At 41.7% G+C, this 17,899-nt stretch overlaps 1 protein-coding gene across 4 annotated transcripts in view; it reads left to right on the top strand.

Annotated features, from left to right (window-relative positions):
- SIGIRR (single Ig and TIR domain containing) overlaps positions 1 to 17,899 on the top strand; it is a 50,619-nt gene that overhangs the window by 24,301 nt on the left and 8,419 nt on the right. For all 4 annotated transcript variants that reach the window (XM_081313014.1, XM_081313012.1, XM_081313015.1 and 1 more), the window contains exons 5-9: positions 2,168 to 2,311; positions 2,828 to 2,971; positions 4,377 to 4,476; positions 5,117 to 5,267; positions 16,309 to 16,483. In XM_081313014.1, the coding sequence (XP_081169140.1) occupies positions 2,168 to 2,311; positions 2,828 to 2,971; positions 4,377 to 4,476; positions 5,117 to 5,267; positions 16,309 to 16,483 (714 nt within the window). The remainder of the gene's footprint in view (positions 1 to 2,167; positions 2,312 to 2,827; positions 2,972 to 4,376; positions 4,477 to 5,116; positions 5,268 to 16,308; positions 16,484 to 17,899) is intronic.

Consider the following 17,899-nt stretch of genomic DNA (forward strand, 5'->3'; position numbering starts at 1 on the left):
TTTCAGGGTAATGCCTTGTGAGACACAGAATATATTAGCCTGAAAATGCTCATAGTGCAACTAGCAAAAAGTCAGCACCAATAAGTAACAACTGTGAAAACCTGTACTCTTTCATTTCCATATTGTTAAAAATGTCCCTGTTTGGGTGTTTCTATGAAGTCTCCAGGGACACGGTGGCTCAGTGGGTTAGGATGCTGAGCTTGTCAGTCAGAAGGTCGGCAGTTTGGTGGGTCGAATCCCGAGTGCCACGTAACAGAGTGAGCGCCTGTTACTTGTCCCAGCTTCTGCCAACCTAGCAGTTCGAAAGCATGTAAAAATGCATGTAGAAAAATAGGGACCACTACGGTGGGAAGGTAACAGCATTCCGTGCACCTTTGGTGTCTAGTCATGCCGGCCACATTTATTTATTTATTTATTTATTTATTTTAATTCCATTTATATCCCGCCCTTCTCCGAAGACTCAGGGCGGCTTACAAGCTTAGCAGTAGCCTTCATTCTATGTATATGCCTGCTTATTAGGGCTTTCACACAAACCCCAAGCGGCATTATTACAAAGTCAGCTTATTGCCCCCAACAATCTGGGTCCTCATTTTACCTACCTCGGAAGGATGGAAGGCTGAGTCAACCATTCATTTAGGGACTATTCGAACTTAACAACAGCCCCTGAAAAAAGGGGCTTATATGCGTCTTTCATGCTTACAACTATTGCAACATCCCCAGGAGCTCATGAACAAAATTAGGATGCTTGGCAACTGGTTCATATTTATAAGGGTTGCAATGTCCGGAGAACATGTGATTGCCTTTTGCGACCTTCTGACAAGCAAACTCAAAGGTAAAGCCAGATTCACTTAACAACTGTGTTACTAATTTAACAACTGCAGCGATTCACTTGATGGCTGTGGCAAGAAATGGGGCAAAAGTCACTTAACGCTCTTGCTCAGCTACAGAATTTTTGGGCTCAATTGCGGCCATAAGTGGAGAACTACCTGTTTATAAATAAATGTTGTCAGACTTCTATCCAATCATGGAATAAAGCATTCTGTTCAACCCCTGCCCCCCCCCCACACACACTTTGTAGAGAAATCCAAATGAAAGCATTCCTGGCAGGTAGCAGTCTAGCTTTCAACACATCCACTGCAGGAGAACTAAACTTTCCATGGTTCCCCCCCCCCTTTTTTTGAGAAACTGGTCCTCTTTTTATTTCTTATATATGCTTCAAATATGTGAACAACCGGTTCTCAGTATGGATGCCACTTCCGGAAGTCCATTCTGGGCCTAGGCAACAAAAAATTAGCTACCGGTTCTGCCGAAGTGGTGCGAACCGGCTGAATCCCACTACTGCCCCCCTCCACTTATTGGAATTATTTGCATTGGATCTTTTAATGTATTCATTTTTGAATTCCTTCCTGAGCTCCTTTTCCCAATTAATTCCCATTTGGCAAGAAAATAATTTCCTGAGCCTCTCAAACAGCAGCGCTGGCTCTTTGGCTTTGAAACGGAGATGAGCACCAGCCCCTAGAGTTGGAAACGACTAGCACGGATGTGCGGGGGAACCTTTACCTTTACTATGAAGTCTCCAGGAGCTGAGCTTCAACTTGGCCTGGCTACTTCAAGGAACGTATCCATTTATACTGGCCAGAATTAAGATTTTTCTTCTCAACAAAAATGTAAATGTTGAGTAGCATCCATGCTGCATGTTTTTAAGTTTGGGGGAGGACAAAACACATTTTGGTATTCTAAGCAATGAGGCTTCCTCAGTCACCCTGAACATTCTACCAGGTTATGTTAAAGGAGCATTCTGCAGACTTTTTTAGAGCATCCTTTTGCAACTTCCAGGTGTTAAAAAGAGCCTTAAAAGCCAGTTTCTGTGTACAAGTGCTCATGAGATAAGCTTGACTTTGAAGAATGTCAGAAATTGACTTCACATCCATCCTTCATCTGAAGGCTTTTAATTTATTATTTTGTGAATAGGAATGCTCACCACAGAGAATTTTAACTCTCCTTTTTTCAAATTCTGCTTGTCTCTGTAGTTGCGCTGCTGTTATTTTAGTTAGACAGCAATGTGTCATTTTTTCCCCCAATAGAATCAGCTTTCACTTTTAATTCTATCCTACAGTGTACTTGTTTTGTCATAAATTTTAATTAATGTTGTTTGTTGCCTTTTCAGACGAGACTGCTGGGCACTTGGGCGCAGTGCTGGCCATGTTTTTTGCTGCAGCACTCCTGCTATTTGTAGCTATAATGTATGTGAAGTGCCGATTGAATGCTCTTCTCTGGTACCGGAATCATTATGGAGAAGTAGAAATCAATGGTATGTTTTTTCCCCTTTCCTCTTGATTCAGAATATTTAACATTTGGAGAAGTCATTGAAATAAGAGAGGAAGGATTTTTGAAAACTATATGGGATCTTAAAATTCTAACCAAGCCTATATTTTTATATCTTTCTTTTAAGTGGGAATAATCAGAGGCAACAACAGGTGCCAGGCTGCTGTCTCTTGACATCCAGGGATCTGTGCAATAGATGAGGGAAACTGGCTTATGTATAATTTATTGCATTTTATTTCCTGTATCTCTTGTTCAGTTTAACTTTGCCTGGTATTCCATCTATTTATATGACATTGCTTCCAAGGTTATTCCAAATTCAAAGGTCAAAGTTAACTCCTCCTCTCCACCCCATTTTGAAATTCCACAACAACAAAAAAAAGCTTGCAGGTACCATGGGAATTAGATGAGGATTTATTTATTTTTTAAATAAAATTATTTAAATAAATAAATAAATAATCTGTTGGTATAGCATACTGCATTTGTCTATGCTTTTTTTTTACAGATGGAAAAATTTATGATGCCTATGTATCTTACGCTGACTCAGTGGATGATAGAAAATTTGTGAATTTCATAGTGAAGCCGCAGCTGGAGAATCGCTATGGTTACAAGCTCTTTTTAGACGAGAAGGACATTCTGCCCAACTCAGGTAAGAACCAGGCACAAGAAGAGGGCAGTGTTTGGTAGGTTGGCTCTACAGCCTAGCTTCCTGAATTGATGGAGAATTGCAGGAGGGCATCCAAAGATACTGTGATATCACCAAGAGGGAATTAACTGAGGTTTCCCCCCCATCAATTGGAATAGAAAGGTAGGAACAGGAAGACTCCCAGAAGCAAACCACTTCTAATCTTTCCTTCAAATGGAATATGGGTTAAATAATTTGCCTCAATTTGAACATTTTGCTGTTAAATTTCAGCAGCAAGCTTTTAGAGGTACCTCACGAAGGCCTAGGTTTATTCAATTTGGTCCTGTGGAATGATTTGAGTGAACCAAAAAAAAGTATAGTTAATTTGCTTGTTTGTCCTCCTGTTCATAACAGAGTAGCTTTTTTGGAATGCTGACATACTGGAGTGAAATGTTGGTCTTTGTTTTCAGGACCTTGTGTTTTATCTTTGAATATTCCATGTTAACTACTAGACCAAACTGGCTGCCTTACAGCAAACCCCTGGCAATAAAGCAACAACAACAGAGCATCATCAGATTTTAACAAGCAGGGTAGTGTGTAATGGATATTGCTAGTGTATTAATAGCTGTGGCCAGGCTGGCCCTCTCCAAGAGATAACCATGGAGCAGAAAAAAAAGACTTTCCTTCAAGGGAGTAACTGCATCTCCATTGATCCTGGACTATTGGCTCCAGGAGTATTCTTAAACTCATCATCTCCTTAAGAAGTAATATCCCCCATCTAGAACAAGAAACCCTCTCTGCAGTGCGCCACCATTGTCTGGACTCAGCTTCACTTTATTTGCCTGTTCTTGAAAAAAACAAACAAACGCTGCTTTCAGACATTGGTCTAAAAGCTGTACAAATTCTCTTGATTCAAAAAATATAGAGAAATACAGCCTGCTGTTATCAATGTACTGGTGAAGTCTCTGCTGGTGTTTTCATCTAAATGTTAGATATCACTGGGAGCAGAATAAATTCCTGTGGAACTTTACAGCTTAATTGTCGTCAGACTAAAATATAGTTACTCAGGGCTATTTCTCTTTAAGAATAGCCCTGAAGTAGAAAAAGAGCCAGTCTAACAATATGCCCTGAATACCTTATTTCACAGAGATGCTACTGAAGGATACCATGGTGAAAAGAATCAGGAGCTATTAAAAAACTGAGCAGGATGAACAAGTTTAAATTTCCTCTGATGGAGATCTGATAGAGATCTTCCATCCCAACATTGTTAAGTTCCAAATTATGAGACTTGATTTGGATGCTAATGATACTATCGTCCTGCATAAGGTAAAGATGGATGACAAAAAAAAAATCCCCAAAGGGTTGGCCTTTCTCAGAAAATAAATAAATAAATGGATAGATAAATAAATAAATAAATATTCTTTTCCAGAACCTTCTGCAGATCTGATTATGAATGTTAGCCGATGTCGACGCCTTATTGTGGTTCTTTCTTATGCATATTTAGAACAGGAATGGTGTAATAATTTCAGGTAAACAGACAATCATTTCTCTAACATTTGTGTGTGTGTACTTCCTTCTCTCATTATGTCTGGGTTGTTTTTTTTAAATGCTGTACTGTTTTGTAAACTGCATTTGGCTGTGATGCATAAACTAATAAATTGTTTCTTGTATGATTCCTCCAAGCCAAGTTTTCAAACTAATTATTATTCTGGTTTCCAATATCTGTTTCATGAGTTTCTTGCAGCTCACTGTTTGGTTTGAATGTTAAGGTAAACTCTGACTTGAAAAACTAAAACAATAAATATCCTGTTCAACTGATTATGTGCATGTAGCTGATTGTCAGTCTTCCAAGCTATAGTTGAAGACACCAGAAATGTGATATTTGCATGCAATCCCTTTTTTGATAGGTTCCTAGATCACCTTATTGAAGCCACTAAAATCTCTCCTACATCTTTGTAAATGACACCTAGGAGACTAATATATATATTTTACATATTAGCTTCTGATATTTAAGCAACTGGCATATTTCTAAGCTTAATGAATCTTGGGTATGGTATATATTGGATGAATGAAAGAAATGTAAGTGTTCCTACAGAGTGAGCACTATAAATAATTTTAAAAATCAACTTTTGTTCGGAATTCTGTAAAGCCATTGCCTATGTTTTTTAGGGAAGGTCTTTGGAGACTGCTGGAACTGTCCCAGAAACCAATCTTCATTGTCTTTGAGAGCCAATATCAAGACATAGCACATCCAGCCATTAATTTGCTAAAGCAGCACAAGAGCAACGTGACCTTGTTGATGTGGCATGCTGGTTCCATGGTAAACTGGGAGGAAAAGACTGCAAATAATATTTGAGATGCTATTCTAAGTGTAAGGTAGCTTCTCTCCTGAGAAGGACCATAGGCAATCCTTTAAGTATTTACCTAATAGCATTGCATATTGAGAAGCTTTGACTATTCTTTGAAGCCTAGATTTTGACTTCATGTAGTAGTAAATTAGTAGGAGTAGGAGTAGAAATTAGAAACATTTCTTAATTGTGTAACTTTTCATAATGAACTATTTCAGAAGTGGTGAACCTGTAACTTCCCAAAGTAATAGTCTCAGTTGCCAGCATAGCCAGTGGTGGATGCTGGGAATTGTAGTTTTCAACTTTGATTTGTAGAGATTCTCCATCGTTGCTCAATAGGTGATTACCCTGAATGCCTGTTGACTAGAAAATAGATTGTTGAGGCTGACAAGTCACATCTTTCTCAAGTCACATCTCTCTCTCTGTCTACATACATACATACATACATACATACATACATACATACATACATACATAGAATTTGTTTTAAGTGCTGCTGCAGAAAATTATAAGAAAAAAATGTTATGATGCCTCATCTTTAAAAGAAACAGGCAAAAATCCATAGTGAGGCACCAAAACCAGGAAAAATAAAAATTAATAATACATACGGTTTTTCACCCAAGATGTTTAACGCACAGATAGCTCAAAGTCAAATAAAAAATATGGATTAGTGAAGATGAAAAAACACAAATATTCTCAAAGCAGGAATGTAGAAAAGCACTAAATGTATTATTATTAAGACTTATTTCTGTTTACATATCAGTGGTAAATGGATAATAACATGAGGTCTTTTTTCATTGGGTTATTGAAGGAGGGATGAAAACTTTTCTTGAGATATGAAAATAATTTTACATGAGCTTAGTACAACTTGAGTATTTGAAACAATCCTTATTAATACAGGAGAATATCTGTAGTTCAGGTTGAAATCCGGGTCCTTGGTGCTCTCTGAGTTTCCTTGTTTTCTTGCAGACGTTTTATTACCCAAACTAGGTAACATCATCAGTGCTAGTAAGGAGTGCAGTTTGCTATCATTTTATATTCTAGTGGCTTTCCATGTCAGTGTTGGTGGGGGTGGTCTTAAAAATTCTTTGGTTGGGCTGTTTACTGTTGGCTTCTTTGGCAGTTTCTTAATTGGGGTATTGCTTACTTGATTGCTGGTCTGATGTTACACACCTAGCAGTTAATCTATGCTAATCTGGGTGCTATTCCATAGGGGGGGGGAAACAGAAAATGTGATATCTTTTTTTTCCTCCCTAGGAATAGAATATCTCCTGGCTCAGTGAAAAGTGTCTAATTTAAATTTTCCATGTAGTATTTCCTGATCTGTGCCAGAACTAAATTGTATGAGCTGGGCTGCTGTTTGAGAGGCTCAGGAAATTATTTTCTTGCCAAATGGGAATTAATTGGGAAAAGGAGCTCAGGAAGGAATTCAAAAATGAATACATTAAAAGATCCAATGCAAATAATTCCAATAAGTGGAGGGGGGCAGTAGTGGGATTCAGCCGGTTCGCACCACTTCGGCAGAACCGGTAGCTAATTTTGTGTTGCCCAGGCCCAGAATGGACTTCCGGAAGTGGCATCCATACTGAGAACCGGTTGTTCACATATTTGAAGCATATATAAGAAATAAAAAGAGGACCAGTTTCTCAAAAAAGGGGGGGGGGAACCATGGAAAGTTTAGTTCTCCTGCAGTGGATGTGTTGAAAGCTAGACTGCTACCTGCCAGGAATGCTTTCATTTGGATTTCTCTACAAAGTGTGTGTGGGGGGGGGGGGGCAGGGGTTGAACAGAATGCTTTATTCCATGATTGGATAGAAGTCTGACAACATTTATTTATAAACAGGTAGTTCTCCACTTATGGCCGCAATTGAGCCCAAAAATTCTGTTGCTGAGCAAGAGCGTTAAGTGACTTTTGCCCCATTTCTTGCCACAGCCATCAAGTGAATCGCTGCAGTTGTTAAATTAGTAACACAGTTGTTAAGTGAATCTGGCTTTACCTTTGAGTTTGCTTGTCAGAAGGTCGCAAAAGGCAATCACATGTTCTCCGGACATTGCAACCCTTATAAATATGAACCAGTTGCCAAGCATCCTAATTTTGTTCATGAGCTCCTGGGGATGTTGCAATAGTTGTAAGCATGAAAGACGCATATAAGCCCCTTTTTTCAGGGGCTGTTGTTAAGTTCGAATAGTCCCTAAATGAATGGTTGTAAGTCAAAGACTGCCTGTCCTTTCATTTAATGTTACATTCCTAGGAAAAGGGGATCTTCTTTCATTCTTAGTATGCAGTTTCTGGAGAGGCTGACTTTCTCTTTTATGCATACAATAGAGGTGCATTTAAAATCTGGAGAGGACATTGTTTCATTTCGGGGGTTTTTCCCATGTGTGAACATTAGAACAAGGTATTTTTGAAGAGTTTTTGTTTTCTTTGCCTCACTCACTCACTCAGTCAGTCTTCCAGAATGCTTTCACAGTCATAGAGAGTGATAATTTCTATTTTCTGTCATGGTAGCTGATTGAAACATAGAAGCCTGTCAGCCATAGGGACGTAGGACTGGCCAGAATCTGGAAATCATCACAAGATGATCTTTGTGTAATTTTTCACAATTGTGAGATCTCAATTCTTACTCTGACGTGAATTTGTTTTTAGATTTGGGTCACATGAACTAGCAGGAAAGGTGATCTGTACTATATTTGTTTGTTAGTGCCCATTGTGCTTTTTAAATCTATACCAAAATAAGTGATGTTCCTGGGGAAAATGACATTCTCAGTCACATAATCCTTCAGTATGCACATATTAACCATGAACATCACTGACAAGGAATCATTTCCTGATGGTTGAACTATGTTTACACAGATATTCTGTGATAAATGCTGCTAAATTCATCTTAAAAATTTCACACACACACACACACACACACATTTCCATTAATGACAAAATGGTGGACCTTTCATTTCACCAGTATATGGAGATAATACTTCAATATGTAAGAGAGCAATAATGCTTTTGCCATTGTTGAGGCTTAACATATTCAGATCCTGATAAATTGTAGAGTAACTAAAATCAAAGGCTCCTAATTTATCACCAATTAGAAGACCAGCACGATTTAATTTACATTATAAAGAATCCTAAATAAGTAAATAAAAGCTATGAGGGAAATTAAAACCACGACTGTAGAAATTATCTGCCTCTCCTGCAATAGTAACTACCAACAACAAAAAATCCTGTTTCAAAAACACTGCTGCTACCTGAAAAATTCCATCCAAATCCGACATGGGAGGGCTCTGCAGTTTGCAGTCAGTGCATGAAAGCTATACAAACTTGAATAAATTTCCCATAGGGAAATAGGGAAGCAGCCTATCACTCTGATCTTAATGGCTGTGTTGTGCAGGTTCTGAGGTTTTGCTCGATAACAAAATACAGGAAACCAGAATTTGCCTTCAAAAGTACGGATTTATTCAGCTGAATAGAAACGGGTTTCTCTAAAAAGACGAAAAGCACCAAATAGCAAAGATGTCTTATTTTTACACCTATTTTGGTTATATAAGCAATTCACCCAGCAAAGCTGACACACATAAGATTAAGACTTCGCCCCTTAAGGCTGGCACACTATAGATAAGAAACTAGAAAGCAGAAGTAGCTAGCACAGACATGTCAAACACAAGGCCCGGGGGCCGGATCCGGCCCGTGAAGTGATTTCATGTGGCCCGCGAAACCATCCTGGAAACAGTGAGGGAACGGCCCCCACTGCATTGGCCCTGGCCCAGAGACCCTCCTCCTGCCAGAGACCCTCAGATCTGTCCCACTCCTGCCCAGGCCCCCATAGGCACCCTTGATGCGAACGATGTAGAGCTGGCCAAGCCCACCCAGTAGGCCATACGCACTCTAGCCACGCCCACCCAGTAGGCCACACCCACCCTGGCCATACCCACCCGGCCCCCTGAGGGCAACCTCAATGCTGATGCGGCCCTCAATGAAATTGAGTTTGACACCCCTGAGCTAGCATGTTCCCTTTTGGGTGTTTCCCCAGGACACTATCTATTCGCTCTGGGTGTTTCCCCAAGACTCTAGCTCAGTGATGGCAAACCTTTTCGAGACCGAGTGTCCAAATAACAACCCAAACCCCACTTATGTATCATTGGGTGCCGGGTGGGTGTGGCCCATTGGGTGGGCATGGCTGTGGTGGTAATGCCAGACTGGTTGGGACTAAAAAGTTCAATTAATCAATTCCAACTTTGCGAGATCTTTTTTTTTCCTGTGAGAAGTTGAAATTGATTGATTGATTGAATCTTTTTTTTTTGCACACGGTGGCGGAGGCCTAAAGCGACAAGGTTCTATAAAACCCAGCTGAAGGCCTAGGACTGGGGCGACGGTGCGCATGCCTACAGAAAGGTCTGTGCGTGCCACCTCTGGCACGCGTGCCATAGGTTTGCCACCGCAGCTCTAGCTGTCCCCGGGTGAGTTAAAACATTGAGTGTTTCCTTTGCTGTCCTTTCCTGACCCAGCATTCAGAGGCCTGCAAGTGACCAGAGAGAGAGGGGCCATCTGGACACATTCACTGTCCCCTAAGTCCTGGTCAGTAGCTGGGGCTCCTGTTTTGGGTGTTCCCCCCCCAATACTGAAAGTAAAGCTCTCATTTAACATCTCTTCTCAAAATGAGAAAGCACAAGAGGAAATTATCTCAAGAGATTTTAAAGTGTATTTGATGGAAGGTTTTCTATCATGGTTAAATCATTCCATTCAGTAAATATAAAGGGTTGCGTTGTGTCAAGATAAGTTCTGAGAACACTGATCCCAGTTTTCAAAAAAGGGGACTAATAAATTATACACCAGTGAGTGTAAGAGATATTTTTAAAAAATATAAGTGAAATACTTCTCACTTACTTATGAGGAATGGGTCCTATTGTGTGATGAAACTGCCGGAGAATGTCCTCATGGCTCAAAATTAGAGACCAGTTTTGTACTTGCTTATTTAATGTATTTTAACATAAATAAATTGATGCAGCTTTTGTGGACTTTGAATCAGACCGACGATTTTAATCAGCTGAAATACATTCTAAAGGAACCTTTCTAATACCAACATCAATTACTATTTGGTAATTTTATTGAGAGTGATATACTCAAATTGCATACTTTCAGTATAATTGCTTTACTCTCGGGATAAGGGGGGAAAAAAGAGCCAAATCTGGAGCCCCACTCTGATTAAGATCAGAGTGACAGCCTACTTCTCTTGTTCATACAAGGAGAGTCAGAACGAAAGATTAATGCACTGTTCCTATTCAATTTAGAAATATCAGTAAATGAGCAACATATTTTCTTATGTTTAATACCTAGTTATATTTTACTTTCTGTCATAATTATGCATTGCTGCCCTTTTATTCCAACTTCTTAACAAATTTGCCCTTAATGAGTAGGATTGCTATTTTCCTATTATAATCACCAAGAAAAAGCTGTCTGCATTTTTTAAGGCAGTGAATTCAATATAATACTCTTGTTCTGTTACCTATACCAGCTTGTTGACATATTACATGCATATTACATGTTGTCAATGCTTAGCAAAGTATATAGATGGATTTTCTCCATGATGACCTCTCCCTAACCAGGTTTTTCAGGTCTTCTAACAGTGCAAACATCATTTCTGTAACTGAGTCCCTTCATCTTTTCATTTTATTTTTCCTTCCACCTTTCCCAGCATGAAAGCCTTCTCCAAAGAGCTGGGTCTTTTTGTGCTTTGAAAAGAGCCTGCTCATTTGTGCTTTGAATGAGAATTATGGGTTGATTTTCCTCTGTGATCCATGTATTTGTTTTATTGGTTGTCTACCCTCAAGTATCTTCTCCAATGAAAGTTCAAACCATCAATATTCTTCCTGTCCTGCTTTTTCAAACCCAACTTTTGTTTCCATAGAGGGTCCCAGGGCATGCCACAGTTTGCACACTTCTGATCTTTGTTAAGTATTATAGACACATCACAGCATTTGAATATCTTTCCCAAGGCCTTTGTGGCTACTTTACGAAGTGCTTGTCTGCAGTGTATTTCTTGAAAGATTGTTCCCTTACTGTTGAGGATTGATTCTGAAAAGCAGTAGCTACCTACCACTTCAGTCTCTTCATTGTCCATTGTAAGACTGGTGGTTCTACTTATTACGGCAATACTGTTTCTTGTCTCTTCTAAAATCTCTCTGAAACTGTTATGCTCCTTTCTGAGTTTTTTGTCTTTCTTGGCTTTGGCTTCTATTCTCTTCTTGGCATTTTCCAGTTTGCTTTCTTCTGTTTCATCTTTGGCAGTCTCTTTTCACACACATCCTTAACAACCTCTTTGAGTTCCTTCCATAGTTCTTCTGGTTTTCTATCAATGGGGCTCAGGATTTCAAAGTGATTTCTGATGTTCTCCTTGAAAATGGTTGGTACATGTTCAAGAACATATTGTGAAAACTGGCTGGCTTTCTTCTTCTTTAGCTTAACTTGCAACTTGCACATGTCCGGTTTGTGATCTCTTCCACGGCCATATGGCCATATCTTTGATGCTACAATTTAGCTCTTCCATCTTACTTCAGTAATAATTTAATCAATTTGATTTTAGCGCATCTGATGGAGGTGTCCATTTATGTAAGCATCATTTCGGTTATTTGAAGGCGGTGTTGGCTATGAAGAATTCCTTGGCATCACTGACATTGATAAGTCGGACTCCTGCTTCATTTTAGTTTCCTAAGCTCTACATTCCAACTACATTTTTTCTTTTTAATGTTTCCAACTTTGGTATTCCAGTCTCTAATGGCAAGTTTGCTTGCATGTGCTGACAATTTTAAATTGAACTTGATGTAAAACTCATCAATCTCCTTGTTTTCTGTATCAGTGGTTGGAGCATCAATTTGGATGATTGTTATATTATTATTATGGGACTTATATGCCGCCCTATCTCCCAGAGGACTCAGGGTGGCTAACAACAATAAAAAACCAGCAGTACAAAAGTTAAGAGAAAATTAAATAACAGCCCCAAATATTAATTACACAGTTAAAATTAAAACTTTTAAAAACCCATCATCAATCCAGGTCAGCCTGATGGAAAAAGAACGTCTTGAGGTCGCGGCGAAAGGACCGGAGGTCCGGGGCCATCCGAAGCTCAAGGGGGAGTTGATTCCAAAGGGCTGGCGCTCCCACAGAGAAGGCCCTCCCCCTGGGGGTCGCCAGCCGACATTGTCTGGCCGACGGCACCCTGAGGAGGCCCTCTCTGTGTGAGCGCACTGGGCGATGGGAAGTCGTCCCCGGCAGCAGACGGTCCTGCAGATATCCCGGGCCTAAGCCATGTAGGGCTTTAAAGGTAAGTACCAGCACCTTAAATCTCGCCCGGAAGACAACTGGTAGCCAATGCAGCTCACGCAGGAGGGGTGTAATATGGGAGTATCAGGATGCTCCCATCACTACCCGCGCGGCCACATTCTGCACCAGCTGGAGCCTCCGGGTGGTCTTCAAGGGCAGCTCCATGTAGAGAGCATTGCAGTAATCTATCCGAGAGGTAACGAGTGCATGAGTGACCGTACGTAGGGCATCTCGGTCCAGATAGGGGCGCAACTGGCGCACCAGGCGAACCTGGGCAAATGCCCTCCTGGCCACGACTCCAATATGATCTTCAAAACTGAGTCGTGAATCCAGGAGGATGCCTAAATTGCACGCCCTATCAACGGGAGGCAACACCTCTCCCCCCATAACCAAAGATGGAACCTCTTGGACAAGACGAGATGCCGGTACGTAAAGCCACTCAGTCTTGGCCGGGTTGAGCTGGAGCCTGTTCTTCCCCATCCAAATCCGTACCGCTTCCAGGCAACGGGACATCACATCGAGGGCATCACTGGCTTGGTTCGGGGTGGAGATAAAGAGCTGGGTATCATCGGCATATTGATGATACCTCACCCCGAAACCACGGATGATCTCACCCAGCGGCTTCATATAGATGTTGAACAGGAGAGGTGAGAGTACCGACCCCTGAGGCACCCCACAACTAAGGGGCCTAGGGGCTGACCTCTGCCCTCCTGTCAACACCGTCTGCGAATGGCCCGAGAGGTAGGAGAACCACCGTAAAACGGTGCCTCCCACTCCCAAACCCCGCCAGACGTCGCAGCAAGATACCATGGTCGATGGTATCAAAAGCTGCTGAGAGATCTAAAAGGACCAGGACAGAGGAATAACTGCTGTCTCGGGCCCGCCAGAGATCATCCACCAGTGCGATCAATGCCGTCTCCGTGCTGTACCCGGGCCTGAAACCCGATTGGTATGGATCCAGATACTCAGTTTCCTCCAGGACCAAAGGGAGCTGCCATGCCACCACGCTCTCAACAACCTTCGCAAGAAAGCGAAGGTTGGAGACAGGACGAAAGTTGTTTAGAATAGCTGGATCCAAGGCAGGTTTCTTGAGGAGGGGCCTCACCACCACCTCTTTCAAGGCGGCAGGGAAGCACCCCTCACTCAAGGAAGCATTTATAACTGCCAGGAGCCAGCCTCGTGTGACCTCCCGGGCCGCATAAACCAGCCAGGAGGGACACGGGTCCAACAAACACGTGGCGGCACTTAATTTCCCCATGATCCTGTCCACTTCATCCGGAGTCACAGGATCAAACTCTTCCCAAATATTATTGGCCAGACCCATCGTTTCCCCTTTGTCAGACACTGCCCAGTCGGAGTCCAGGCCAGCCCGAATCTGAGCGATTTTATCCACCAGATACTCACTAAACTCCTCGGCCCGTCCCTGCAAGGGGTCCTCTCCCGTCCCCTGATTTAGGAGGGAACGAGTCACCCTAAACAGGGCGTCCGGGCGGTTATCTGCGGATGCAATGAGGGTGGCGAAGTAAGCACGCTTTGCCACCTCCATTGCCACAAAAAGGTGCTGCTAATATTCAGTGAATAAATGTTGTATTTTGCAATTGTTTATTCCCAGATTTTTGAAAAAAGGGAGGCTTTGTCATGCCCAGAAAAGGCTGTTGTGTTCTTAACCTTCATTAGATAGTCTAAGAGCATTTCCTAGATCAGTAATGAGATTTTTCATCCTAAAAGTACCATGCACTGATTGAAGGATATTTTCCCCCAAATATCTTGAACAGGTGGGATCATCTTACCTTTCCTAGAGGCAGACATTATTGATGAGTAGGAGATGAAGGCACCTGGCTGGACATAATGGAACCTAATACCCTGCACAGGGACAAGAGATGGAAAGAGCAGGGGAGAGGGAGAATCTGGCACCACCTCTGCCTTGTTTAGAATGAGAACTTTAGAAATATATGGGGTATTCATACAGGAAAAGCTTTCCGTAACCTGAGGCGCTGCAATATTTTCATGTTTCCTTTGTATGTATGTGTACATTTGTCCTATAGGTTTGTACAGTCTGGCTGTTCATTATTTATGTAGTTTTATTTTGCCTCAGCCGATGACGGCTATAAACAATCTTGTCTATTTTTTTTCTGTGTCTCAACTCACCCCAACTTCTTTTCAAGGAAGGTGCAGCAGTAGATCAGTGATACTAAAGTAAATAATGAAAAAGACAAAGGGAGGGCCACATCCTGGGAGGGAATGGGACAACTTGCCACAGCCAACTCACCATGGCCAACTTGCTGTAGGAGAACTGTCCACAGCCAACTTGCCATGGGACAACTCAGTGCGGAACAATTTGACAATTCTACTTAATTATTTAAGATAAAAAATATTTTGATTTTTGTTGATTACACTTCATTCTGTCCCTCCTTTTGCACCTTTTCTTTAATGATTCTGTTCCACCATTTCTTTGCTATTAGTGTAACTTTCGGCCAGCAAAGAGTTGTCCTGTGGCGAGTTGGCCATGGCGAGTTGTTCCACAGCGAGTTGGCCATGGCGAGTTGGCCACAGCAAATTGTCATAGACCCTCCAGGAAGGTGTCTGATGCCTCCGTGTGTCTGAAAATATAGTAAAGTTGGCAAGAACTTCTATTAGTTCTGCCAGTTGACTGAGAAGTGGTGCTTACATTATACATATCACAGTGTTTCAATTTCACTTCCTCCTCCACAATTGTAATCAGTGTTACCCAAATATACTGTAGTAATCTTATATGAGAGACACAGTGGCTCAGTGGGTTAGGACGCTGAGCTTGTCGATCAGAAGATCGGCCGAATCCAGAGTGCTGCGTAACAGAGTGAGCACCTGTTACTCGTCCCAGCTTCTGCCAACCTAGCAGTTCAAAAGCACGTAAAAATGCAAGTAGAAAAATAGGGACCACTACGGTGGGAAGGTAACAGCGTTCCGTGCGCCTTTGGCGTCTAGTCATGCCAGCCACATGACCACGGAGACGTCCTCGGACAAGCGCTGGCTCTTTGGCTTTGAAACGGAGATGAGCACCGGCCCCTAGAGTCGGAAATGACTGGTACGCATGTGCGGGGGAACCTTTACCTTTACCTTTAATCTTATATGATTGTATGAAGTCACTTGTTGCATCAAAAGTTGTTATGTCTGTAGAACTGGAATCATTTAGCAGGAACATAGCTGGCAGAAAATTGAATGGTGGATTTGTGTAAGTCATCGCGAAAGTCAGATTGTCCAGAAATGGCAGGATAGGGAAAGGAATTTTTGCAAAGCTGTTGTCTGCTTGATCTCCCTACAGTTTTTGAGACACCCCTTGATATATCCACATATTCTTCTGCTTTTTCTTTACAATGATGAAGGGGGAAAAATGGCTTAAAGCGCACACACACACACACACGCAGAATATACAATTGCACTAAAAATTGTACGTTAAAAAGAAAAAGTAAGTTTGGCAGCTAACACCAGTCTTCTCTGGTTTTGCAGGATGTTTCATCTCAGAGATGAAACGAAGCTGAATGTAGATATTACTCAGAAAACTATTCCCAGTAACAGGCTTTTTATCTCCCTCCTTCAGTCCTTTGGAAGCCAGACACTGTTTCTACGCTCTCGAGTCAGGTTATTGTGATATATTACAGAAAAGACTACATATGAGGGTGAGCATATGACAATTTTTTCCCCCTATCCCCTGCTTCTAGGCAATTTCATCCGATTTCTGGAAGGAACTGTGCCTCGCCTTGCCACGGAAAGTATCTTTTCAAGGCCTCAGGGGGGATCCTCAAACCTATCTTCAGGAAGACAAGGATCCAATGCTGATTCTCCATAGCAACTATCCAGAATTCCAGGGGGACTCTCACCCTGAAGGAGAGATTGGTAATAACACAATATCATATTAGCTCTGTCCCTGTTCCTTAAGGGAATGACTCTGAAGCGAGTTCTTTCTGGGGCACAAATATTTATTTTATTTATTTATTTGATTTGATTTGTATACCACCCTTCTCCCGAAGGACTCAGGGCGGTGAACCGGGACATAAATACCAAAATACCCAAAATACAGAAATTAAAAACAAATTAAACCCTAGTGCCCAAATGCAGAAAATAAATTACATTAAAACAGTAATTAAAACCCAAACCCATCAGACCAGGCCGGCTTGTTCAAACAAATAGGTTTTTAGGTCGTGTCGGAAGGAGCGAAGATCGGGAGCCATCTAGAGCTCAACCGGTAAACGGTTCCACAAGTCAGGCGCACCCACAGAGAACGCCCTCGCCCTGGGGGTCACCAGACGGCATTCTCCGAACGGCGGCACCCTGAGGAGGCCCTCTCTGTGGGAGCGCACTGGGCGGAGGGAAGTTGATGCCGGCCGCAGGTGCTCCCTAAGGTTCTCCGGACCCATGCCATGTAGGGCTTTGTAGGTCATAACCAGTACCTTGAATCTCAACGTGACATAGTTGATAGTTAATCATACCGATTCTGCTGGGGCCGTACTTTCCTTTCTTTAGTTATTCCATGAAAAGGCTTGACAATTGGGACTAATGCTTGAAAGAAAGAAAAAATGGAATTGCCAAAGTATCAATTATAGTAGGCAACTATAAACATTAATGGGTCAAGACATAAGGCTTTCACAGAGACTTAAATGAGTTCGGTAGTCTGGCTAAACCCATCATTTTGAGCAGATGGCCATATAAGTGACACCATCTATGAAAAAGATAGACCCTCACTCAAATAGATACGTAGTCAACTGTTTATACGAAGCAGAGAAGTAATTTCTTGCCTGGGGCTTTTTGCAGAGAGTTGCAAAAAGTTGAACATGACTCCTGTCTGTGCTTTTTTATTATTAGTTTGCTCCTAATAAACAGATTTTTTTTTTCATTCATTCGCAAGAGGTTACAGTGGAGACAAGTGAAAAAGTATGTATCCCTTGAGAATGGAAGGCTGTCCAATTATTTTTAACTCAAATTTTCTCTTCTTCCAGTCCAGGTTTGCACAGTTAGGTTTAAATCACATGAATGAAAGTACTTAACTTTCATGGTATTTATATTAGGACATGTTTGCCTAATATTTTAATATGTTTTGATTGATGACAACTCTCAGCTCCATTGTTTGCTGTTTCCATGACTTCCAAATGACCTAATGGTGGCTGATGTAGAATGGCATTAGTTTAGCCAGCCCTGCTTTCCCAAGCACCCCTGGCCTCAGTCTGTGTAAAGGTCAATGTATGACAGACAGTGAACCTCCTTAGCATACTGGGGCACAGTTTACTGCATGCTAATTAATCCATATGTGTTTAT

This window comes from Vipera berus (genome assembly GCF_964194415.1).
Source record: "Vipera berus genome assembly, chromosome: 1".
In the NCBI taxonomy this organism is placed as follows: Eukaryota; Metazoa; Chordata; class Lepidosauria; order Squamata; family Viperidae; genus Vipera; species Vipera berus.